Genomic DNA, 27,093 nt, shown 5'->3' on the forward strand with positions numbered 1-27,093 from the left:
GTAAATATCACACCATGAAAAAAAAGTTTCATTTAGCATTTGAAGAGGGGGAAGAAATACTAATGTGTTTTTTATTATACGGCAAAGTTTGGTAAACGCAGCATAGAAAGAAAATGAACATTTCTAATTAATGTTTTACTTAGTAAATACCAATATTACAGAAAATGAATATTCTGGTTTAAACACTCGAGAGAATTGTTCCACTTTACACTGAATCTCTGTTTAGGCAGGCTGCAGACAAAGTGAAAATTGCCAATCTTCAGAGTGAAGTGGCGCAATAAGTCAACATCAGCAGCATAATATTGCATCCTAAATGTTTCCTCTTCCTTCACAACTACTTCAAAATCTTCTGAAAATCTGAATCTTTCTGTTACAATTCTCATATAAAGGAAATTATAATTGTTTGGGTTTAAACCTTTTTATACTTCGTGCAGATCGCAATATCGAATCTGCATTAATCGAGCTTTTTTTTATTAGGTACAATAGGGATAAAATTAAAGAATTCCAAATGTTCTTAAAATACGTTTATTTATTAAAATGCATAAATAAAATTGACCAATTATGGACATGAGATGATATTACTGCCAATGAATTGTGATATAATTGCTTAATTCTAATACGGCATTAAATTGAACTAATATTCTAGAATACTTTAAAATAAGTACTCTTAAAGTTTTACTCTGCACGGAAGAACTAATTTCAGTCAAAAAACATATTTTATAGTACATACAACGATTACGTTTCACTGTGAAAGCAACAGTCTGACTGAATCAGTAAGTATTGCGGGGCAGTGGGCAGTGACGCTAGTGAAAGGGCAGTTACCGTTAATTCTAGCTACTATAGGGGCATCGGCAGTCTTAAATGAATTCTTCTGGTTCTCTCGGCGCATCCAGATCGCGATAGTGAATCACCGGCCGGAAATCCGACACACCACCCCTTGAAATATACCAATATTATCATCAGAACAGTGCTACACACCATTTACAGGATTTGCACGCAAACTTTTGGAAGTAAAATTCAATCTCCTACACGGCAAATTAAATCTTTCGCAAGTCAAATTCAACCTTTTGTAAAACAAAATCAAAATCTTGCAAATCAATTTCAACTCTTTGCGAATCAAATATAACTCTTTGCAAATCAAATATAACTCTTTGCAAATCAAATATAACTCTTTATAAGTCAAATTCAATCTCTCGCAAGTCAAATTCAACTTCTTGAAGGTCAAATTCAACTGATTTAAAATGAAATTCAGTTTCATAACGTAATATAATATCAATGTGAACTTTCCATGGAATTACTAAAATGAAACAGAAGCATTTATTGACAGTTTACTTCATAATACATAAAGCTTATTTCGCACTTAGGTTAAATTTGATTAGAAAAAAGTTATAATTTGAAGTACAAATCCTGTATTGGGCTTCGGGAACAACACGCTCACGTGCAACACACTCGGTGAGAAAATGCAACAGTTATGTGTTATTAAGGAGTCACAAATACTTGCAAACAAGTGAAGGCATATAATAAAAATCAAAAGTTTAAATAAAATAAAATGAAACGTTTAAATTTAATGATGTTTTTTAAACCATCTATTCAGTGATGTTTGAGAGATTCAGGAACAAATGTTGCAATTTAAAATAAAACATTTTTTAAGTACTTTTTCATCGAGACATACTTAAATCTATAATATGGAGACTATTATATGTGAAGGGTATTAAAATTAAAAGGAGCAATTTTAACTAAAAAAAAATTACCCTCATCTTATTGCATTTAAAAAGTTTTTTTTTTAAATTTGTATTAACTTATAAAATAAATGTTTTCCTGCATTTTAACCATCATTAAATGTATTTGTGCATAAAATTAGTAGATTCATAAAATAATATTTTTTTACCATAGACAAGATATTTGACATTTATGGTTTAATGAGAGGTTTTATAATTTTTTGCCTCTAATATTCTCATTCATATAATTATACACTCACTTTTAATTTTTAAGAAAAACTAATCCCATGTTAGTGTGGACTGATAAAAAAAAAATTATATGCCTAATTCGTATTTTTCTTTACTGAAAATAGCCCCCCAGAGTGCATGAAAGGAAAAAGGTAAGGAGAAAAAAAAAAGAAATCAATATAAAAATTTATTTGTCAAAAGTCAAATATGGTGTTATTGATAAGTCGTTGCCTCGGAGCAACAACATCCTATCTGCACATGTTCACAAAACCACTTTTTGATTATCCAAAAATTTATTTAAATTTCGAGACATCCAACAGGACAACAACATTCTAACTGCAAATCCGTCACAATGAATCAGTGAAACAACATCCCACATTAATATTACTGGCCGTGTGTTTACTTTGCATCTGTGCATTCTCTAAACTGCAATGTGAATGAAACAAACAGTGGCTGTTACCCTTGCACTCCCACTGGAGCGAGGGAAACAAAACATTGTCAACTTGAATATTTTCAGCTTTAACAATGTTATTCCATATTTTTTAAATATATTTATTATTATCAAGATGGTCAATAACAACAGTCCTGCACTCCAGATTCTTAAAGAAATGAGTAGGTTTAAAATTATTTTAAGAATATGCTTTCTTTTCATTTCCGATTATTATACTTCTATGCTATCTCATTATATGAAATTGTTTATGTATATACATAAACAGTATACTATACTACTATATATAATAAAAATAATTTTCAATGACATAACACTATTATAAATTGTTCATTTCCTATGGTGAACTTCAATTTTAATTTATTTTCAATGTAGGTATACAAAATACACATATTGAAAGTCAATAGTAAAATATATATAAGAGGAAAATTCTAATGGAAAATTATAAAATAAGATTAACACATGAATAATTAATAAAATGAATTTATATTATCCACTGACACTTCGTGGTGGAATTGCATTTTTAATTTATTATTTGATTAAAACCAATATTTTTAGCTTTTCCACTTTTTTATTTGACCGGCGACCGGGTTTCGTCGTTACCGACATCATCATCACCAGTCTGATGATGTCGGTAACGACGAAACCCGGTCGCTGGTCAAATAAAAAAGTGGAAAAGCTAAAAATATTGGTTTTAATCAAATAATAAATTAATAAAATGAATGACTTAACCATTATTTTTTTAAAGAAATTCTATCAGCCTGATGAATTGGTAGTGTTTGTATTCGGTACAAAATGCATATAAAATGATGTTTACCCAGTCAATTCCACACATGTAAATGTGACAATGTTCATTCTGAAAATTATGTTTTCTGAATAACCTAAAGAAAAAAAATATACCTAGTCGATTATTAAAATTGTCGTTTAACAATGATATTAAAAATTCTTTTGCTGGTTTTGTCAATTAGAAGGTTGTTGCTCTGAACTGCGAAGTCTCTCTGGGGCGAGAATAAGTTTTAAGTTTCTCAGAAATTTATGGCAACGAGGCGTTTTACTAAAAGAATGATAGGTCGGCATTCTCTGGGAGGTCTAGGTCATTGTATGTTATCAGCGGCCTGGAACGATCCACGTGCATTTCCCTGAAATATTTCCCACTTTTTTAAATCTGGAGATATAACTAACCTACTCTCAGATCAATTAATCTACGGGGTCGTATATAATCACAAAATTTTGGTCTGAATTATTTCTAAGAAAATAAAAGAGTGCGCAACGGGGTCGGAATTAGGAACCCCATATCCACGTAAATAAATTAAGTGTGAAAAAAAAATACTAGTCCATTAATTAGAATGATAATTTTCAAAATCCATTTCCCAAATTGACTTTTCATAAAAAAATATATAAAAAAATAATTTATATTTTTGCATACAATAATCACAAATCAAGTACCCAGGAATTAAATTGGACCAATTAAAAGACTTGCATAAAAACCGTACAAACTAAGTTCAGTATTTAAAATATACATATTTTTTTAAAAGCTTTTTTCTTTTAAAATTAATTGTAAATTTTCCACTTGACTCTCTGTTTTCTTAAGAATAAGGATCAACCAAATATACTCAGCTCATTTTTTTTACATATTTGATTCAATAACCAAATCAATTAATGATAAATCTTTTCAGTTATTCTGTCATATTTATTCATTCAGGCGGATCTATTCATAGGCACAAAAAAACTACCTCTACCAAAAAAAATAAAAATTAGTCCATAAAAATAAATAATGAGTTACCAGTGAACCAATTGATCAGTCAACCCGTTAACTATAGAGAATCACTGAACCAGTGACAGAATCAACAAAAGATTAATTTAAAATTGAGATCTGATATCTGAACGGACGATTAAGATCCGTTGGTTCACAAATGACCCATGTCTAATATTAATACATTACATACTAACACAAGTCAAAATGAGATACAAATCTGAAAAAAAATGCTGGAAAGTCTGAAACTGAAAAAAAATCATGTTCCTTGTGATTTTTAAAAACTAGTACAAGAAACTACTACTACTACGAATCGTGATATTTAAATAAAGAAATAATCTATAACAGATTTATATTATCCACTGACACTTCGTGATGGAATTGCATTTTTAATTTATTATTAGATTAAAACCAATATTTTTAGCTTTTCCACTTTTTTATTTGACCAGCGACCGGGTTTCGTCGTTACCGACATCATCAGACTGGTGAGAGGCTATACAAATTGTTATGTTATATATAAAAGAAGGCAGGAGTTGATAACCATGATTTGATATAATTTTGAAAAAAAAAAAAAAAAAAAAATTATATCAAATCATGGTTATCAACTCCTGCCTTCTTTTATATATAACATAACAATTTGTATAGCCTCTCACCAGTCTGATGATGTCGGTAACGACGAAACCCGGTCGCTGGTCAAATAAAAAAGTGGAAAAGCTAAAAATATTGGTTTTAATCTAATAATAAATCTATAACAGATGTCTTAAAGAAACGAGTTTATGGGGATTTACATGGCTTGGGTCTGTCATCAGATGGTTTGAGTGATCACTTTATACACTGTGTAAAGTGTCGCTCGTTTTAATTAACATCTGGCCAAACAGAAAATAAGAATTTTCTTATTATCAGTATGCAACATCCTTTCTGAACTATTACAACTTAAAAGATGCCTGAATAAAATACATATTCAGCAAAAATTATATGTACTTTTATTTTTGACAAATTTAATAATATCAACAGCACATATCATTTTGAATTGATTGTTTCTTTTTTAAAACTAATGAAATTAAAATATAATTATGGCCCATTCCACCATTGTTCTTATTTAAAAATTTACCGGCTCATATATTTACCATTTGTCCCTAAAATTAAAAACATCAAAGATTGTATCCAGATCTTAGTGATGATTATTGTCAATATAGTGTGATCACCCACTATGTATGTGAAAGTTATATTCATTTTAGAAGGATCACACACTGAGTATGATCATTGCATATGTAAAAAAACATCATTTTTGACTTGTGTTAGTACATAATTCAAATATGTATTACTGTGTGAAAATACAAGTATGTAACTAAACCTATGAAATAAAACTAGTGTCATCAATTCATTGATTTTATTATGAAAAATACTAAAATTATGTAAGTGGTTATATTATATACATAATAGAATCAATTAAAACTAATATAACAACCTTCCTCTGAATCTCATAATACAAAGAATTTAATATACAACATCGGGACATCAAAAAATATCAATCTTATATACATATATAAATATTTAATGATTTCCTTGTAGTAGCATTTGAGATTTTTTTAAATATGCAGTGAATTTCATTGATCCGCTTCTGTAGTGCAGTGCTTGGCGCGTTTGGCTACCATGCTGGAGAACTTGGGTTCGATTCCCAAAGGGTCAAAATAAATATAAGTGATTATAACTATAATATTTATTTAATACATATCACCATAGACTGGTACCTGAAGCATGGGACTGATCATTTCGCTTTCATGTAATTAATGATCAAGATAACTCTGCGTCTATGAGATGCAGTGCTCTACGCACCATTAGGTGCGAATGAGGGTTAGAAAAGTACTTTAGAATGTAGTTCATACTTTTAATTATTTTTATGAACTTGGACAATAGTTTTGTTTTGAGGTATGCAACTGTAGTTAACAACAAGAAAACTCTGTTTTAAATCATTCACTACACTTTGCAGCATAAGTTGCAGATAAGAAATATCAAAAAAATGGCACATTGGCATTCATTTTATGAAAGCAGTGTTTATCTTAAATCCTGCATTTTCTGGATTATATGTGTTATTATTTTATTATGGTACTGACAGATGAAAAGCCACTGTATACAGCTTCTTTTTTTTTTAGTTTGAGCAGTATTCTATACAAAAAAAGAGTACACTGTATTATTGTTCAAATAATTCAACATATTTTAAAAACAGTCTGCTATGTTTTACTCAAACTGCAATCAAAATCAACTGTAGGACGTTTCGTCCTTAAATTGAAAAAAAAAACAAATTGTAGAAAGAAAATATACAATTAACTCGCTATAAATGTAGATATCAGTTCTACCAACAAAAAAAAAACCTTTTAAACATAGTAAAAATAGTTAGAGCAAACAATATTACATCGATAGTTAATTTGAAGACATTGCTTCTTAGCAATAAGTTGTCAAATATATATATTTTTTGAAACTGGTTGTGAAATAAAATTAAACAAATAAATATGTTGAAGGTTTTTTTTACGCAAATAGGAATTATTACAGGCTGCGTAAAACACACCATAAAATGGTTAAGATTTTTGCTTTTGTTAGAAAAGAATTAAAAATATAACTTGAGGAAGGATGTCATAATAAATAAAATTACACAAAAATATATACAGGATTAAAAATCCAACTATGAAGATGACACTAATTTTACGCACAGGATATGAATCAATGTGGATGATGCAAACAAACCAACCCAAAATACAAATTCATACATCTTGTTTCTTAAATCTGTACAAAAATAAATAAATAAATGACATATTATGCAGGAACGGCTAGATAAGTATTATATTAACATCAAAAAGAAAAAATATTTTTATTTTTTTTACATATTATGAATATATCTATCTCCAAACTCAATTTTTTTAGACATGGATGATTGATTAATAAACCAAAGTAAATAACCACTTTTTAGAAAGGAGTTGTTACTTTATTCAGCTTTGAGATTCAATCACATAAAGCTAATCACGCCAATCTAATTAATTAACTTATTTGTGTATTGCATATTTCCAGCTTCTGATGTATTTGACATCAAAAACTTAAGCTGGCAATAAATATTGTATAAACCGAGAAAAAGTATCAAATATCATCCCGGGTAGCCGAAAAAGTAACACATAAAAAGATCATTCAGTGATAATTTATACCGAAAAATAAAATTAACTAAAGAAAAAATTCATCTCTGTACTGGTTAACGCATTTGGATACTGTAACGTAAGTCCCTGGTTCGATTCCCAGGGTTAAAATAAAGATAAGACATTTCACACTTTAATATTTATTTAATTCATTTATTCTCTAGACTGGTATCAGAAGAGTAGTACTGTCCGTGGTCGATACAATGCCAGTGCCTTATGCACTATCAGGCGTTGACGAAGGTTGGAAAAATAAAAAAATGTGACCAATGTCAAGTGACAAACTAAACATGGAAAAAAATTAACATCAAAAATATATTTGTATCTGTGTTGTGATAACAGAGGGAATTGCAAATATATCAATGATAGACAATATTTTTATATTTCAAATGGTTATACATACCTATGGATATGCAAATCACTGTTTTCTTTATACATATATACATTTTTTACTGCTTTAATTAATTGCTTTTCTGTAGGTTGAGGGTAAGAAACATATCACAAAACCCGCAACAATCTAGAATGGATTTTTTACTGTTTTAATTAATTGCTTTTCTGTAGGTTGAGGGTAAGAAATATATCACAAAACCCGCAACAATCTAGAATGGATTTTTTACTGCTTTAATTAATTGCTTTTCTGTAGGTTGAGGGTAAGAAACATATCACAAAACCCGCAACAATCTAGAATGGATTTTTTACTGTTTTAATTAATTGCTTTTCTGTAGGTTGAGGGTAAGAAATATATCACAAAACCCGCAACAATCTAGAATGGATTTTTTACTGCTTTAATTAATTGCTTTTCTGTAGGTTGAGGGTAAGAAACATATCACAAAACCCGCAACAATCTAGAATGGATTTTTTACTGCTTTAATTAATTGCTTTTCTGTAGGTTGAGGGTAAGAAACATATCACAAAACCCGCAACAATCTAGAATGGATTTTTTACTGCTTTAATTAATTGCTTTTCTGTAGGTTGAGGGTAAGAAACATATCACAAAACCCGCAACAATCTAGAATGGATTTTTTACTGCTTTAATTAATTGCTTTTCTGTAGGTTGAGGGTAAGAAACATATCACAAAACCCGCAACAATCTAGAATGGATTTTTTACTGCTTTAATTAATTGCTTTTCTGTAGGTTGAGGGTAAGAAACATATCACAAAACCCGCAACAATCTAGAATGGATTTTTTTTTCAATTTTCGGAAACTGAGACACGACACCAGTTTCATACCGCCTGCCTTTATAATAATTTAGAAATTTCCCTATATTTATACTCCCATGTTACGTTCGCCGTTCCTTCGTTTAATTAGTCAAGGTCTGTACAAGGAATAGAGAGCAGCGAGATACCGGGTGGATTTGTTTGCAGCGTTCAAGTGATATCACAGTGCGTACCTGCCCCTGTTGAAGGCGCGGCCGTGGCGCGGGGGCGCGTACGGCGCGGGCGTGAAGGCGGGCGGCGCGTAGTACGGCGCGTGGTAGCCGTACCCGCCGCGACCGTACCCACCGTAGCCACTAGAAGCGTAACTGGAAATTAAAATCCGTTTCAAGTACAACGGAAAGCAACAACTAGCGATACTAGATGATTAACCGAGTGCTGAGGATAGATATATCGACTCTGGTGTACTTGCCAAAAGCGTGGCTGTAGATGTACCAATGATTATTTTGGCGGTCGAACCGGGAGGCTGTGTCGCAGCGTGCGCGTCCCGATTCATCAACAATATTCACAAATAAACTAATTTAACTAATTCTTAGTACTCACTTACTTTGAGTATGGCGACCAATTTTTAGTGAAAAATAGAAATACATTTTTCATTAAAAAATTTTGTTTGTCACCCTTACATTTATGTTTATGTAAAAAAAGTCTTTGGCAATTTTAGCATATATTTAAAAAATATAGAAAAATCTCAACACTAAAACATAATAATCTCAAGAAATAAAGTAATCTCTTGACGATATAACAGCTCTCTTTCATATATTTTACACATTTTACCGCATAGGAGAAATCTGATAAACGATTACAAATTCCGTGTTTGAAAATGATGTAGAAAGCATCGAAGCACGTGTCACGATAGATTTTAATAAATAGTGGTATTTACTGAGTAAAATTTTAATTGCAAATTACAAATTCAGCTTGAACAACTCAAAAAAGTACCAGGTAAAATGACTCAGACATCACTAGGTAAAATGCGTATGTGTAAAGGTAGCTATTTTTAATACGCCATATCTTGGGTTAGGAGCAACTTTCGGTTGTATGGCTCTTATTTTAAAAGGATGTTGCCCTTGCCTGGGAGGATAGGAGGGCTGGTGAGCGGGCTCGGGGCGGCGCTGCGGGGGCTCCGCCAATTGGGGCCGCTTGATGTCCCGCAGATAGTTGTTGAAGTACTCCACCTCTTTCTTCACTTCGTCAACCTATAATGAATTCATTTATTGATATTTACGTACGTACTTCAAATGAATGGAAATACATTTGAGGGCTGGAATATTTGTGGTATTAATATCTGCACATACTGAAATTGTCACCATTCAAATATAATTCGACATAGGTCGTCATTTTTCGTATGTATTGCGAATTGGCTGTCAATATTTGGATCAAACATCTCTTCCTTATAATATTGGTATTAAGAAAAAAATACATAATACTATCAACCGATTAGAGGCATTCGAAATGTGGCTACAACGTAGAATGCTACGCATTGCATGGACTAATATGGTAAGCAATGCAAAAGTGCTCCAAAGAGCAAGAGCAGAAGAAGAATACTATTAAATAATAATTATGGCAACAAAGCAATCAGACAGGTGTCGTGGCGTAGTTGGGTAGACGCTCGACTGCGAAACTGACGTCGCGGGTTCGATTTCCGCCAAGTGCAAAATAAATTCAAGCAAGATTTATTTTCAATTGGTCTGGTTGTTTGTGACGTATTTTTAACATTTACCTTCCCTATCCTTACTATCCTACCTGCAGACAAGCCTCTAAAAGTAGATGCTTTGTGGTTTATTGGAGAGAGCCAGCATTATGATTGTACCTTCTCGGCGTGCTTGTTGAAGATGTGCTTCCTGATGAAGTCGGGCCCCTTGAACTTCTTCCCGCTGAGCGGACAGAGCCACTTGTCCTTGGCCAGCTCCTGCGTGTTGGCCTGGATGAACTTCTCCACCTCGGCCGCGCAGTCCTTGGTGCCGAGGCGCAGCAGCTCCTGCTCGTCCATGCTCGGCAGCTCCTGCAGGAAGGCCGACATCTTGCCCTCGAACGTGCGCACGTACTCCGCTATCTCGTTGGCCGTCACCTAAACATCATATGGTGAAAAATACTAATTACTTACTAGGCTAAAAAATAATAATGATAACTTTATAACAATCACTGTCTCAAATTGTACAATTGACCATCACAAATTTTGTAACATGCGAAAATATCATTTTGTGAATAAATTGAAATATTCATATTTTTGAAACGTTAGAAAAATTTATACGTATAGCAAAATAAAGTCAAAGGTTACAAATCAAACACTTGTTTTTTACCACTTGAGTATTATATTTTGTTATGACTAGTTTCGGAAACTACAGTTGCTTCCATCTACAGGTAAAAATATAAACTGATGAGTTTATATTTATATTTGTAGATGGAAGCATCTGTAGCTTCTATAACTAGAAACAAAATATAATACTCAAATGGTAAAAAACAAGATTAATTTGTAATTTAATCATGTCATACCACAAAGTGAATGCCGAAACAATAAATAATATTACTTGGGAAAATATGAAAAATCTATATTGACATCTCAACATGGATTAACAACCACGCTACTTAAATTTAAACTCCTACATTATATCGTAAGTCTCACAACACTGTACATGTGAATTCACTAGAGCCATCTACAGATCTAAAGATTTTATTTAGCAGAGACCCTTTTATATGCCAGATCCTAACCGGATTGTTTTACATACTGAGAAACATACATTACACGTGTGTAAAATGATCACTTAACCACTCTATGACAGGTCATAAGAACTAAGAAATACCTGTAAATACCCAGACTTCCGTATTCTTCGTCATCTATGTTGAGATGCCAAAATGTAAAAATAACTACAAAGCGGAGAGACCCAGATTTGCTAACAAGGATTTGGACTCAGCCAATAAATGTAGGTTTCAACGCATTGAAAAGTCATACCTTGGTGGTGGGCGCCGGGCCCCTGGCGTGCATGATGCCGCAGCGGTTGGGCATCTCGTCCTCGTAGGGGTACTCGCAGTGGTTGTAGTAGTCCATGGAGTGCACCACGCGCAGGTACAGCACCAGGCGGTCCAGCACGGCCGTGAGCTGCGGGTCGCGCTCCACCGTGTCGCCCTCCGGCGCGCCGCCCTCCGCCCCCGCGCCCCCGCCGCCTGCCGCGCCCCCCGCGCCGCCCGCCAGTCCCAGCAGCTCCTCCTCCTCGGCCGACCCCTCCTCGATCAGGTACTCGGTGATGTTGTGCAGCACCGGGTTTGAGGACACCAGCCCAAACTGGAAAACACACACAACTCTTGCACAATGCTTCCTTAAAGTCCACTACTACAGACCCCGCCCGTTCCTTTCAACCTATAAATCCTAACGTTTTTTGACTAACATCTTTTACCCCTGGACACTACATAGTTATAAGAACTAGTGTTGTGATAGTCAATACATTTTGGATGAGTATTTTTTACGCCTGCAGACCTCTGGCGACGGGATTTGATAATTAGGTACATATAGTTAATGCAAACCACTTATCCGCATCCAATGGTGCATAGGGCACTGCATCATATAAACACAGTGTTATCTTGATCGTAAAGACATGAGGAAAGGTGATCAGCCCTCCGCTTCAGGTACCAGTCCAGGGTAATATTGAATAAATATTAGAGTGAAAAAATCACTTAAATTTATTTGACCCCCCCCCCCAGGAATCGAACCCGGTACCTCCAGAACAGTAGCCGAGCGTGTTGACATATAGTTAAGACCTTAATAAAGAAATTGGTATATAATATTCATAGAAAAACGTTACATTATTCCTTCTTTTCTGCCTTTGAAATGAGACTGGCGCAGAAGGTAAAAATGCCCTTCTTGTCCTTAGTGTGTTAAATACATGAGTTTAATTTAGTATATACGTAGTATACAGGTAAACTTATAACTTAAATGATAGAACTAAAATCATATATTAAAATAACTTCATTACTAACTTAGAATCATTGAATTGTATAAAAGCAGCCTTTAACAAGATACCAACTCTTTTTGATTTTAGCGACATGAAATTATAGTAACTTTAAACATAGAGTAAATCTATTATTTCGAGAAATAAAAATACTTTGTGTTCTGATCTACTCACATTTTTATTAACCAACTAGTTTCGGCAACAACCTGTTGCCCTCTTCAGGGTTTCATTTATTACTAGTAATAAAAACTAGTAATAAATGAAACCCTGAAGAGGGCAACAGGTTGTTGCCGAAACTAGTTGGTTAATAAAAATGTGAGTGGATCAGAACAAAAAGTATTTTTATTTCTCGAAATAATATATCAATATGATCCACAAAGTTAATGCTTTCAATATTCAAAACATAGAGTAAATCCACTCACGAGTATGTATAGCCTATAAAACTCATAAAGTTAAAGCCTAAGTAGGGTCATGATAAGCAGTGTTGCATAATCTGTAGCTAGATTTCACAGTCACCTGGACGTTAGATAATTTAAAAAAACTAACATCCTTAGTGCATGTCAGACCTCGCCCTTTAGTGCATGTTGTTCCGCAATCCTTAGTGCACGTTGGTCCTCGGGTCAATCAAAAACGCATGTGATTAATATTTTGTGTAGTTGTAAGTGTGTGAATAATGCTATGGTGGTGACGTGTAGCATTGTTTGCATGCTGACATAGTGATTGTCCTGATGAAGAGAAAGACACATCTCGAAACCGGTAGACAAAAATCTCACTGAGTGGTCAAAAATCTAACATGCTTATTCAATATATGGCCTATATATGTTCAAAACAAATTGTTAATGTATTTAACCAATAAAATTTAAATTTGTTTACAAAATAAATAATCTCTTGATGTAATGAATGCATTTTTAAAAATAAATACTATTTGTACGAAATCAAATTCTCACACTTGTCGAAACAAGAATCCAATTTCATTTGCTTTGATTCCTTTCTTGCAGAATCATAGCATAAGGACGAATGGCAGCTTGGCTGTCCAAACTCAAAACATAGTAAGGGACATTTTTTTTATAGTACGTTTTTTTTAAAGTAGATTAAGTAAGTAGATTCTACTTAGTCCAAAAATGCAAAAAAAACGTAATACAAAAAAAATGTCCCTTACTGTGTTTTAAGTTTGGACAGCCGAGCTGTGACGCTTCTTTGAACATTTGCGCTTCAGTTGAAATCCCCATCCATCTCACAGAGTTCATCTGTTAACCTTACTATAGAAGAAAGCATCCAAGTTAGATTGGCCGTTTAGGGTTTTCCCATGATTTTCATTCTCATACTCCTCTTTTTCAGAATTTTTTGATTGAGGGCGATCTAATTCCTCCATCAACTCTTCTAATTCTTGATGGGGGGAATCCCAAGCCCGGCACCGACTGTCATAATTGTGAATCGGCGTGAATCTAGCCGGCACAAAACGAGGTTTACCAAAGTTTTAATTTGAAAATACCACTATTTCTTAAACTCTATTGTAACACGTGTTTCGATGCATTCCGCATCGTTTTCAAACACCGTATGTGAAGCTTATTCGAAATTTTAGAGTGCGACCCTTGGAACGTTGAAGGTGGAAGAGGGGTAGGAGCGATTTCAATGACATTTTTTAACATATTTCTAAAAAACGAGTAGCTGAGAAGATGGCGTACCTGAGTGTCCCCTTTGGCGGAGTCGGTCCACAGGCCCGCCTTGGTGTCCAGCTGGTGACAGAGCCGGGCGGCCAGGCGCGCGTCGCTGCGCACCACCTGGCGATGCAGCGTCAGCCCGCTCACGGGACGCACGCGCCGCGACAAGTCCCGGTTCACTATCGCCCCCAGCTCGCAGTCGCGTAACTGAAACACAACCAAATTATTCATTTCAAATACAGTAAAACCCCTATTTTACGCTTTTTAAGGGACTGAAAAGAAAAAACTTAAATGGAAGGATAACATAAATGCTGTTTTTTTTAATAAGGTTAGGTAAATATTTATATTTTCAGTAAGTTCTCACCCTAATGTTATTGAGATTCCAGCAAATCTCCTTGATGTTGACCTCCCGGTGGAAGGTGACCCAGCCTCGGCGGAACCAGCGCCGCTCGGGAAGTGGATCCGCTAACGCTACCCGCAGAAAGCCTCCGTAGCGCTTACACATCTAAAACCACATTCATTTTTTACCATTTTGGTCCCAAGATTTTTTTCTTATTTGCACGCTTAAATTGCCAAAGACTTTGTTGCAAAAAACCGGATCGATCACCGAGTATAAATCTGATAAGATCAGATTTATACTCGGTGAAGACCAAATGCCTCCTGTACAATGCCTGCATTGCTGCTATTCTCTTATTCGGCTGTGAAATATGGCACCTTACAAAAGCCCAGAGCAGCCGTGTGCTTAGCTTTGAAAATAGGTGTCTGCGAAGAATTTTAGGCAAGTGGTGGTTTGACTTTGTGAGGAATGAAGAGATAAGTCGTAGGACGCAGAAAATCTTGGTCACAACTGTCGTCAAGAAAAGGCGATTCAGTTGGCTTGGCCATGTACTCCGCATGCCTCCCGAGAGCCGCCATCAAGCTTGTTTCTTTTACAAGGTATAAGGTTTGCGCCGCCCAGGACCACCACTGCTGACAATTTGTCGACAGCTCTCGTCTGAACTTCGGGGGGATCCAAGGAAGGGAGCTGGCAACCGACAGAAAAATCTGGAGACAGTTTAAGGACTCCATATGCTCCACGTAGGGGGCGGATATGGTTTAACTAACTTTTTTCTTCAAAAATGGCCCTTTTTACTAGGTTTAATTTACAATGTTTATTTACAATATTTAACTCAATTATCTTTCTGGTATTAGCAGAGAATACAAACTACTCAAATAAAATTGAAATTGCCAAGCAGTTAGTACTCACGGCCTCCACTTCTGCCTTGGTGATGGTCGGCGACAGGTTCCTGAGGAAGATGGATGTAGTCTTGTGCATGGCGCGCGGCTCCTTCTTCTCCAGCTCCTCGTCGCCCTTCTCGGCCCCCTCCTCTCCGTTCTTGTGCCCATCCCCGTCCCTGTCTGCGTCCACCGAGTCCTTGGCTTTCTCCGGCTCCTTGTCACTCTTGGCATCCTCCTTGTCCATGTCTTCGTCTTCCGCAACTTTCTGAAAATCACAAAGAATAAAAACTAGTGCATGTTTAACCTCGGCTCGTAACGCATGTCTGTGTTGAAAATGTCGGTGCATGTTGGTCTTCGGGTCGACCAAAAATCGCATGTGTTAGACGTTTTGTGTAGATTTGAGTGTGTAAATGGTGATATGGTGGTGAAGGGTGGTATTGTTTGCATGCTGTGGTAGTGATTGTCCTGACGAAGAGACGGGTAAGTCTCGTAACCGGTAGACATAAAAATTTTGGTGAGTGGTTATATAATAATATTATTAACATTTTTGTAAAAAATAAATAAGTAAAAATTACTAACTACAAAGTCAAATACTTTAGATATGTATTAATAATATTGATTAAAAAAAAAATTACTCTCAATTTGTGGAGTAGGCATACCCGAAACAAATACTGGGATCATAGGTTGACATACCTGTTTTAATAATGTTTTAATGTGTGTAAGCATTGTTGACGATACCTCTTATGGATCCCGCAAAATATTAAAAAAGTAAACTTCATTAGTACGACCAACTTTGCCAATATTAACAGTGCATCTACTTCCACCTCGGTAGTATAGTGTTTAAAGCGTTTAGCTAAGATGCAGGAGGTCCCTGTTCGATTCCCAGGGAGGGTCAAAATAAATAAGTGTTTTCCGCCGCAATATGTATTTTATGCCTGCGAATCGCTGACGACGAGATTTGATAATTATGTACATATAGTTAAGACCTAAACAAAGAGATTGATACATAATATTAATTTAAAAACATTAAAAATATTACTCCTTCTATTCTGACTTCGAAATGAGGCCGGCGCAGAAGGTAAAAATACCCTTCCCATCCTTAAGCATCAATCGACCCAACGGGTAGAAATACATTTCCCGTCCCAAGTGTGTTAATACCGTGGTACCTGAAGTGTAAGAGTGATCACCTTGCCTTCATATAAATAACGATCAACTTAACATTGCAGCAATTTGATGTAGTGGCCTATGCACCATTGGCTTCGGATGATGGTGAGAAGAATGCCCGAATGAATAAAAAATTAACCTACAATTTTTGAGATATGATAAAACTAACTTACTTGCTGACTTAATAATAACAATAAATTTGTATAATTTATATAGCACCATTTTCATAAAATACTACCTCAAGGCCGCTCCACTGTGATTGAATTGGGGATACTACTTATCGATCACCGATTTGATATTATCAAACCATGTTCTTAATAAATAATAATAAAACCCTTACCGCACCCCAGTGGTGCATAGGGCACTGCTTCATATAAACGCAGTGTTATCTCGATCATTTACACATGAAGGAATGGTGATCAGCCCTCCACTTCAGGTGCCAGTCCAGTGCAATATTGAATAAATATTAGAGTGAAAAAATCACTTATATTTATTAAACCCCCCTGGGAATCGAACCCGGGACCTCCGGAACGGTAGCCGAGCATGCTGACCATTACACCACGGAGGCGGACAATACGGATGTTCTTAAAGCATATCTTTTACTTTTAGTGCATAAATAATTTAATATTACTTATTTTTTTCCAGTTATATCCCCAAAAATCGCTAATATTTCATGAATCGGAAAAATCTCATACCGCTTTAAGGTCAACATCATCCGTGTGTCCCGGTGGCTGCGGTTCCCCCTCACTCTTGGCCCCGGCCTCCGGCGCCTCGCTGTCCGAGGACGAGGAGGAAGAGGAAGACGAAGAGGATGACCCGCTGGAGCTGTTTGAAGATGTGCGACTGCGTTTCCGCTTTGCAGAAGTCGCTTTAACTGAAACAAACGAAAAAAAAATCATGTTTTCAGGCGTTCCTCGAGTATGTGCATACAATCCTGGATTCGAACTTTACATACAAATGGAAAGGTCTCATCTTAACAAAACCTTTCCTCATCCCACCATAGATAGCTATTATGAACTGGTGCATACTCTTTCCCTTTCCTTCATGTGTTAACGATCAAGATAACACTGCGTTTATATAATGCAGTGCCCTATGCTCTATGGGGTACGCATGAGGGTTTGAATAAAACCCTTATCCATACCTGATGGTGCATAGGGCACTGCATCATACTGATGCAGTGTTGTCTTCTTGATCGTTACCTACATAAAGGCAAGGTGATCACTCCTGCGCTTCAGGGACCAGTCCAGGGTAATATTAAATAAGATTACATTATTAGATTGTAAAATCACTAATATTTATTTTCACTCCCCCCTAGGAATTGAACCCAGGACATCCAAAATGATAGCTAAACACGCTAACCATTACACCACAGAGGCGGACAATGTTTATTATTTATTTTAATTATTACTATTACCTTTTACATTCTCCTTGGGCGCCTCCTCCCCGGAGGCGTTGGTCTTGGAGAAGAGCTTGGCTTGCTCCTGCAGGTGGCGGTGGTGCGGGTCGATGTCCATGGTCAGCGGCGCCGTGGGCTTGGCCTCCGCGTCCTTGTCCTGCTCCTTCTTGTCCTCGCCCTCCGAGTCGGGGCTCTCCTTCTTCACGGGCTCGTCGGCATCCAGGATTATCTCCACGGGCTTGGCTGCAATCAGATTGGTATCTAGTGAAACAGCAGAATACAAGCTTCTTCTTTACAACAATTCGATTGTGTCAATAAGTCTGGATTATCTCCAATTAGGAGTTATTTTTTGACATCTCAACATGCATGGAGAAGAGTATGGAAGTCTGGGCATTCGCAGGGCATACGCCCGTCATAGGCTTGGTAAAGTGATCACTTTACACACAAGTCACATTCACCCATTCCACCCATGATTGACAACCACACTATAACCAAACTCCTAGATATATTGAACTTTATTTTTGACATTCTTAGTGAGTTTTAGATAAATATTTTGTTCAAATGCAATATTTAATTAACATGTTATTCTGGACTGGCAATTGAAGCATAGGACTAATCACTTTTCCATTGTCTACCTACTCTATCGACACCAGTTTCTACAACTATTTATATAACACAATATGTAATAACAATATTTTTCACATATCAAACCTTTGTTTGATGTTGATTTTAACCAAAAAGAGGTCATTTTAATCAGATTTTATTAATATCTTAACAGAGCTCATGAAGTTATTGAATAGGAATATATAAGTCTGAGTATTTACAGCCTCTGTCTTCTGTAGTGTACCACGTTTGGCTACCATGCTGGAGCTCCCGGGTTCAATTGAAATGCAAAATGACTTTGAAGAGATTTCTTTTCTTTCACAAAAAAACAAATATTTTCCTAGAGGTGTGGCTTACCATTATTTTCCACAGCGGGAGTTGGTTTGGGTTGCTCGTCCAACACTTTGAGGTCTTCGTCTGTGCCGCCTTCTAACTTTATTACTACAGTATCCAAAAGTCTGATAATCTGATCGGATTGATCAACGTCCACTGTTATCTTTTCCAAATATTTGTTGTTCAATAAGTCTAAAAACACCGCCAGACGATTCTGAAAAAGATTTTAACATTTGGTCAATCACCGAAGCACTTATACATGTCTGTAAGCGTTAAGACAATAGCAGTGTGCGGTACGCATAGCAATACATTCTTGGGTGTCTAGTACCCAAGATCCGAACCTTAACGTCTCAGAATACAATATTTAAATCATAATGATTTTTACTTTAAAATATAGTATTTCCCTAACAAATTATATCAATAAATTGAAATTTCATCATTTGGAAAGTTTTTTACCCAAAAAGTATCTATAAATTGTAATAATTAAAAATTATCAGTTGGTAAAAGTATTTTATTTAATTACAGCCAATACAATCACAAAAAATATGTTAAAATGCAAATTTCTAGAGTAGAATGGATCTTTTTGTTCATGTTATAATATGTATTTATTTATTGATTTCACGTTTAATTTGTAGAACTCCATTTTATGCATTAATTTTTAAATCAAGCACCCATTTTTTTAGCATTTTCGAACATTCGTCAGGTTAGGAGTCGTAACAATCGGCGGGTATGTATGAGGAGATGCATGAACGTGGAAGAGGCGAAGAATGTTTGCAAGGACAGAGTGGTGTGGCGTTCTATTCTCTGTGCCTACCCCTGCGGAAGCGGCGTGATGGTTAGTTAGTTAATTTTTTAATATAAATATAAATTAGACTCGAAAAATCTGTTTGATTTAAAAATTAATACTTAAATTATGTAAGTATTCCCTCAATGCGGAAAAAAATTATATAAACCCTATTAGCGCAAGAGAGATACATGTGTATCGTTAAGTATACCTGTTGAAAAATTCCATGCATATACTATGAAGAAATTATATGAAAAAAGTATATTCATTAAATTATTTGTGTATTTTTTATGTACGGTTACTTTGAACCTTTCTATAATCGGCAAAATTTCCCCAACAGAATTTGATAAAACAATTGCTACAATCTAATTTTATGTTTAAAGTTAACTGTCTTTTCTCTATATTTATGTTCTAAAAGTCAATCACTTAAATCAGTTTTGTAAGTTACTTTTCACTAATTTCATTCGGCAGTCACTTTGTGGTAAAATCTATACATTTTTAATTAATGTATTACTTAGTAAATACCACTTTAGTATAGATTTCTTCTTATGCTACTGTACTAGCTATATCTCGAGCTCTGTCGTCCAGTGTTATTTTTCACTATTAAGTTTTAAAAATTTATTTCCACACTTTTGTGCATTTTTGGGGTTCACAAGAATTCAAATAAAATTATTTGACAGCAAGAAAGCCCCGGGTTCTAGTCCCAGAGCACGCAGTTACCGTGTTATCTATGCACTTTGTTATCCTACCTTAAGGGAGTTTTGCTGTTCTTCTTTGCGTTTCGTCGATTCTTCCGGGTGATACCTTATCTTGAACCTATAAAATGTTCAAATATTTAAATATGCACTACACCACTTTGTCTTTCATTTTATACCAAATAGAGGCGTGTGAGGAACGTAATATTTACTGGAAAAGAGAAACAAAAATGATTCATAATTTCCCACAAGTAGTTGAAATATTCCAATGAATGAATGAACAGAATGAATGAAATATTTTACGTATAAGAAAAATGAAATGTAACAGTGTGTAAAATTTCGAGCCAGGATTGCATTACTTGCTTAAAATTACTTAAAACGTAACATGATGTATCATGGTTACGGATTATTATACACAATATAAATTATATTCAATTTATTCTTAATTAAAACTTGAATTATAATGCATCAAATAAATTGTATTTTATTTATTCATATAATCTATCTCATTTTTACAAGTGTTATCGGCAGTGGAAAGCGAAAACAAATTGAAGAACTTGGTCATGAATTATTTTTCAACGACAGTGTGATTGTGATGTGTAGTGCTTTGGCCGTTCAATGAATTTTTGGATTTAACAAATAAATTTGTATGTATTTCATACTGATTTCTTTTAGTATCTTCTTGTAACTACTAAACTTGCCCTGCGCCCCTGGTAAGGCCGGTCAGGAGTATGGTATCCTTGCTCAACCGTATTTCCTTGCGAAATGACCTCTTCCGCATTAGTGAGGAAAATACTCCCTCTGGTGAAATTCTCGGTTTTGTCCACTCCCTATGTTATATCTCATACACTTGCCCATTTTTATGCATGTATTGTATGTATGTGTCGATTACCTGCATGTATATGTACCTATGTGGATGTTTAACTTACGCTAGATAAGTTTTTATATATTAATAGATGATATATTAGACACTGCATCGTATCGACGGTGTTATCTTGATTGTCAATTACTCGCAGGCAAAGTGATCTGAGAAACAAATCAGGTACCCCGGTATTATCATGGCGCCAAACACCCTAACAGCTTCACAATGGAGGCAGACAGTATCTATTGATTAAAAATTAAAAGTAGTTATTCAGTAATCTAACAAGGAATTGAAAATCAATGATATATTTATACATATTTTATTAGAAAATGTATGCATCATAAAATTTACAAATAAGTTGTTCTAAAATTTTCGCTTTCCAATGCCAATATTGAATTGTATTACATATAGTGGGCCTTAAGATATTTATGAGGGGGTAATATCATTTCGGCTTTCTGTCGACAACTAAATGAAATCGATTTAACCCTAGATTACGGGACATTCCTAAAATTTACGACGGGCATCCAATTCGTGAAGAGCATGGAGGCAACACATGTAAAGAATGTAATGACAACTAGCGTGTATCTTAATTATTTATCAATATTTTATGTTCGTATTTTACATAAAGTTCTTAAAAAAAAGGTTTTTTGGTAAACATTTTTGGCAAAATATGGCTTTTTCTTATGGTTGTACATTTTACGATAGTCTTGTGTTAAGGTACCTTAAAACAAGTCCAGTGGTCTAGGGTTAAATTAGTGGAAAATTATGCGATGAAAATGGCGGATGACAAAAGTAAAATAAATACAATGGCATAAGATTTCATCCCGTTGAAATGAAACATAAATAAAATTGTAATAAACACTTCTTGGTCTCACCTGTTCTCCACAAAGAGTGTCGGTACCTAACAAGCCTGAGCTAGCACGCGATATCCGGGGCATTGCGCGCCCCGGACACATTCGAGAGAGAGCTACACGGTATCAAGTATAATCGCGGTATCTAAGTTCTAATTTCTGTCGCACACATCAAATGTGTATTCGGTTTTTTCACGGAGAACAGCGTCAAGTTAGCCGGGCAACGCTGTAGACTGTGGGGACAAAGTTTCATACATTAAATTCCTATCAAGAGAGTTAAAGGGCTTATTGCTTAGTCTACATTACGGCCAGGCGGGCATCCCAGGGTGTTATGCATCGGTAGGCCCTCATAAGCCATTCAAATCTCAATTGATAAATAGTACAGAATCACATCTCGCTACATTTACACGGCAGCATGGCCTTTCTACTTCTGTGTTTATCAAACACATGTATTTTATATATGGTTAGATATTGTTCACCTTAACACTTGTGCTATAAAATTTGATTTTTTTAATGCATTTTTTTTCAGTGTCTTCTTAATAGTAAATAAAGTGCCGTGTTGTTGTTATCTGAGTGCATAATCCATTACTATAGCAAGATTTCATTGATCCAACATAGATGAAGAAGTCACGCATTGAGATAGGATTATGTAGATCTAGGTATTCAAAGACCTTATGACCTATCACTGCCTCGTTTTAATGAGTACTTTATAAACTGCGAAACATTCACCATTCAACTCATGATTGAAAACCACATTGCTCAATTTTCAAAAAGTTATATGTATAATTCATGTGACAACACAATTCACATTTTTAGTAAAAACTTTGTAGTCAACATCTAAGGTTGATGATGAGTAAATTCTTCATCTATGTTGAGATATCAACAAAATCTTTGTATAAATGGCTCCTAAGCAGACCAAATCCAGCATTTGTGGACAGAGATTTGGACACACTCAAAATATTGTCATTGCTATAACATTCAATGTAAATATTAAATAACAGCCACAATATCTGATTATTTACAATTTAATTTTTAAAAAAAAAGGCAAGATTTATTTGTCAATAATAAAAACAAATATATTCACATACAAGACGAGAAAACTATTGCTGCTGATTTTCCATTTGCCAGGATTGCTTTTAACGGGAATAATTCAATTGACAGTTGTTTCTTTTTTATAAAAACAATTGTTAACCGAGTCCTGTTTTAGAGATACATAATCCAGTCATATAATAGGGGCTTACTATTGATCTTGAGATATGTAAATGGGGAATTTACAAATGCACGCTCCTCTTGACACTTTAATAATGCATTGTAAGTTTGTACTGACATTAGCTTTTATGTATGTATATATAGAGAAGCGAGTATGCATGAAAATTTTAATATCTTCATTTATTTAATATATAAAAATTTAGAGAATATCAAAATCTCCAAATGAATCACAAAATAAGCATTGACAGCTAAATTTTCCATCGTATATGTAAAACTCAAACGAACAGATTGCAAAAAACAGCTAACACAATATTGCCAAAACTAGGTCACGGCTTGTATTTAATATAGAATGCACTGTATTTGAGAAAAAATATAAAAACATACACAAATGTGATTGGTTCCATTTGGCACAAGGATTCAAGCTACACTCATATTTTGATCCATTGGGCGACGGCACTCAAATAGAAAGATAATTTATCGTAATAAACCTTTGCAAAAATCATTCAATATTTACAAAGTATGTTTTGTGATGAATAAAGTTTTTTTTAATGAATAATTACAAATACATTTAGAATTTGTGTAATAGCGAAGAGACAATCGCTTACCACTCCTCGTCCTTGTGAGCTACAAAGAACTCATTGAGTTGCTGTCGCCTGAACTCAAGTTTGTAGTCATTGTACTTCTTAATCGCGTCTTCGTCCGTGATGGAGTCATCCTGGGCAGCGAGGAATGCCTTGAAGGACATCATGGCGGGTTGGGTTTCTCCCGTAGCGGCGCCGCCTATACCAGTCTCTCTGCAAATCATCCAGGAGAAATGAGATAAAACAACAACTCGGTATAAGAATGGCATGATTGGTTCTAATTAATAAGTGTTTGATTTTAACATACATTTTAAATACAACTTCTAAGAGTGTCATGTCAGGTCCCCCTGACATCGACTATCACTTGAGAGTAATATTGCTTGTCTTGGGCATCTCCCTGTTAATCCCTGTCCAATCTCGTATATTCCAGAGCTAGGAAATCTGTCTTCTACCCACACCTCGTCGACCTTCTATTTTGCCTTTTGTTATAAGGTGCATTAGCTCGTATTTCTCTCCTCTCAGCACATGCCCCAGATACGACGCCTTTTATGTTTTACAACACCAATATTTTGGTATTTACTCTTAGAACTCCTTAGTTTCATCATTATTTTTTAACCAAATTGATTTACAAAATAGATTTTTAAAAAAGGAGTTTCATATTACTTTTTTATTAGAACATCGTGTAGTAAGGTTATTCATTTTTTTTATTTTAAATATAATACCAATCCACAGTCGATATAGGAATGGTAAGGGTTAGCAAAATATTATACGTTTAAATATTCAAATCCATTTCAAAAACTAACTTTGAACGTTCACGAGACGAATAAAGAAGGTAATATCGCCACTTTGGGGCTGTCATGGAGGTGTACTCCCGTCTATCAGGTCATTAGTGGACCCAGTCTTACCTGAGCGGGGGCTGGTGTGCGTGCAGCGGGTAGGCGTGGTGCGCGGGGTGCGGCCCGTAAGCGTCGTGCGCCCAGCCGTAGGCCCCGTACCCGTCGTGCGCCGCGTAGCGCCGCTCCTCGGGCCAGTCGGGCCCCCGGGCGCGCTTGGCTGCCGCGCCCTCGCCGCGTGCCGGGCTGTAGCGCCCCGCGCCACCGCCACGGTACTCGCGGTACTCCGCGCGACCGCCACTGCGCGCCCTGGAATTAAAGTTAGCGCTGAACATTTTAAAATGTACTCAATTCCTTCTTAACCACTTGACAGTCGAATTTTGGCAAGAAAATTCTTCGGTGCAAGAAATCGTCACCTACAACATCGCTCGGGTTCTTCAAACCCTTATCCGCGCCCGATGGTGCAAAGGCCACTGCATCATATTGCAAGGTGAGGCAAGGTGATCCCTCCTGTGTTTCAGAGATCAGTCCAGGGTAATATTAAATAAATATTAGAGTGTAAAATCACCAATATTTATTTCCACCCCCCCTGGGAATCGAACCCGGGACCTCCAGCACGGTAGCTAAACACGCTAACCATTACACCACGGAAGTGGACAACGCTCGGGTTACTCAATAAAAACAAATACATAAATATATTTGTGCACAGGCAAATCAATACCGAGAAGTCGGAATAAGATTTTCCCGAGCGGCACTCGGGCTCATTACTACAATGCAAACTCCTTGGCCGATTCACACTCAGGGTAAACTAGGAACTGGTTAAAGTTCATTCGCCCCGCATTTACAGGAGCTCATATCGGAAGAGGTTGAATATAGAATTAGTCTCAGCCAATGAATCACCCTTTGAAATTACCTGGATTTTGGAAATATTTAGTAGTTAGTAGCAATTTTTCATAGGAATTTACAGAACATTAGTATCATTATTGCGAACACTAATGGACTTCTTTTAACCCTAGATAACTTAACTATATTTGTAGATACAATGCTATTTGTGGATCGCACAATATTGACAAATGTAGTAGCTGTGCGGAATAGTGATTTATTGTTAAATGTCTCTTACATTCATTTCTCATAAACCAAACTTAAATGCCATGTAACCAGTTCCTATTTTTTTTAAATACTTTGGATTAAGTTTAATGTTTTTAATTGCGTAGTCCGCCAGACGAATGTTTAGTTATTAAGGGTTAAAAAAGGAGATAAATAATAAAATCTTATCCTGAAAAAAAGGAAATTAAAATCAGTGATAAGTATACCTGTTGTACAGTTTTCCGTCAGTATGGCGTCCTAGTGGTATATTTTCTTTAGAGTGCTTCGATCTGTGGATAATCGTTAAAATCTAAGGAAGTTTAAGGTATATATACAAGGGTAAAGGATTTGGGAAGAACAAGAATTCAGAGGATACTAAAAATCATAAATTAATATATTAGTAAGTAATAGCAACAAATTTACAGAATTTCAAGCCAGGAATCAGAAAGAGAAAAGTTAAATTGTTAATATATGACACCCCCGAAGAGTGAAGATATCTTTAAGAAGTCATTTTTGAGTCTACAGAAAACAAAATAAAACGATAAGCATTTTTTTATTATTATTAATTGAGTAACAACATTTTTTAATGAAAAATAATGCATGCAAATTAGAAGATATAAAAATAATAATACAACCAAAAATTAAACTCAAGTTATGTTATAGGTCCATTGGCGAAGAAACTGTCATTTCATAAATAAAATTGGACATGAGAAAAATATATAATAATAAATAGCAAGGATTTGGGAATTGAAGAGCGTTTACTGGAGGATAAATTGTGTGGAAAAGGAGCAAAATAACTTTACCCTCAAACGCCGACAAAGTATTGAAATGTGGAGAATGTCTGATCAAGATAAGAAAATACTGACCTGTCCTGCCAGTCTTCGCGACCCCTCGAGCGCTCTTCCCGCCTGTCGCTTCCTCGGTAGCTATTCCCTTCCGCGCCGCCTGTTCCAGCTCGTTCACCGCGGAACTTATCACGTCTCTTCCGATCGTATTCATCATCACTGTCACCCATTGCAGATATTCCCGACAAACCAATCAAAAGTTTTCAATTAAACTGTCAAGAATGAGTGGTGTTTATTTATATGGGATGAGAAGCATCACTTTACGGGGATAAAATATATTTTTGGTTAACACACTTTCTAGCTTTCTCGATTTTCTCACGAAACCAAAAAACGACCAACGACGCGACCCCCTTTGACCTCCGTTGCATGTGGCTCACTGCGGCATGAAGTTAGTCTCGAACGTCACATAACACGTCACGTAACCTAAAAATATTGAGAAAAAAAACTGTAGGTAGATACTCGTAAATAAAATTTTAGTACTAGTAGGTAC

The 27,093-nt window shown here is 35.5% G+C and overlaps 1 protein-coding gene across 9 annotated transcripts; it reads right to left on the reverse strand.

The window, feature by feature from the left end:
• Nucleotides 1-515: 515 nt before the first annotated feature.
• Nucleotides 516-27,007, reverse strand: Ars2 (arsenic resistance protein 2). Of its 9 annotated transcripts, none has more exons than XM_088259476.1 (16): nucleotides 26,625-26,970; nucleotides 25,986-26,048; nucleotides 24,745-24,981; nucleotides 23,864-24,052; nucleotides 20,391-20,457; nucleotides 18,882-19,071; nucleotides 17,940-18,182; nucleotides 17,221-17,399; nucleotides 15,390-15,626; nucleotides 14,508-14,648; nucleotides 14,168-14,350; nucleotides 11,489-11,818; nucleotides 10,349-10,606; nucleotides 9,610-9,734; nucleotides 8,718-8,837; nucleotides 516-936 (listed from the first exon to the last, which is right to left on the reverse strand). In XM_088259476.1, exons 1-16 carry the CDS (start codon nucleotides 26,771-26,773, stop codon nucleotides 858-860), a joined length of 2,790 nt encoding a protein of 929 aa, XP_088115602.1. In that variant the 5' UTR covers nucleotides 26,774-26,970; the 3' UTR covers nucleotides 516-857. The 9 variants fall into 9 exon arrangements, with proteins under 9 accessions (XP_088115602.1, XP_088115599.1, XP_088115607.1 ...); XM_088259473.1 differs by having other exon boundaries at nucleotides 8,718-8,849; XM_088259475.1 differs by lacking the exon at nucleotides 516-936 and adding an exon at nucleotides 3,031-3,533 and having other exon boundaries at nucleotides 8,718-8,849; nucleotides 17,940-18,164.
• Nucleotides 27,008-27,093: the final 86 nt, after the last annotated feature.

This window comes from Brachycentrus maculatus, unplaced genomic scaffold (genome assembly GCF_059751285.1).
Source record: "Brachycentrus maculatus isolate JH-2025_06_01 unplaced genomic scaffold, ASM5975128v1 h1tg000117l, whole genome shotgun sequence".
In the NCBI taxonomy this organism is placed as follows: Eukaryota; Metazoa; Arthropoda; class Insecta; order Trichoptera; family Brachycentridae; genus Brachycentrus; species Brachycentrus maculatus.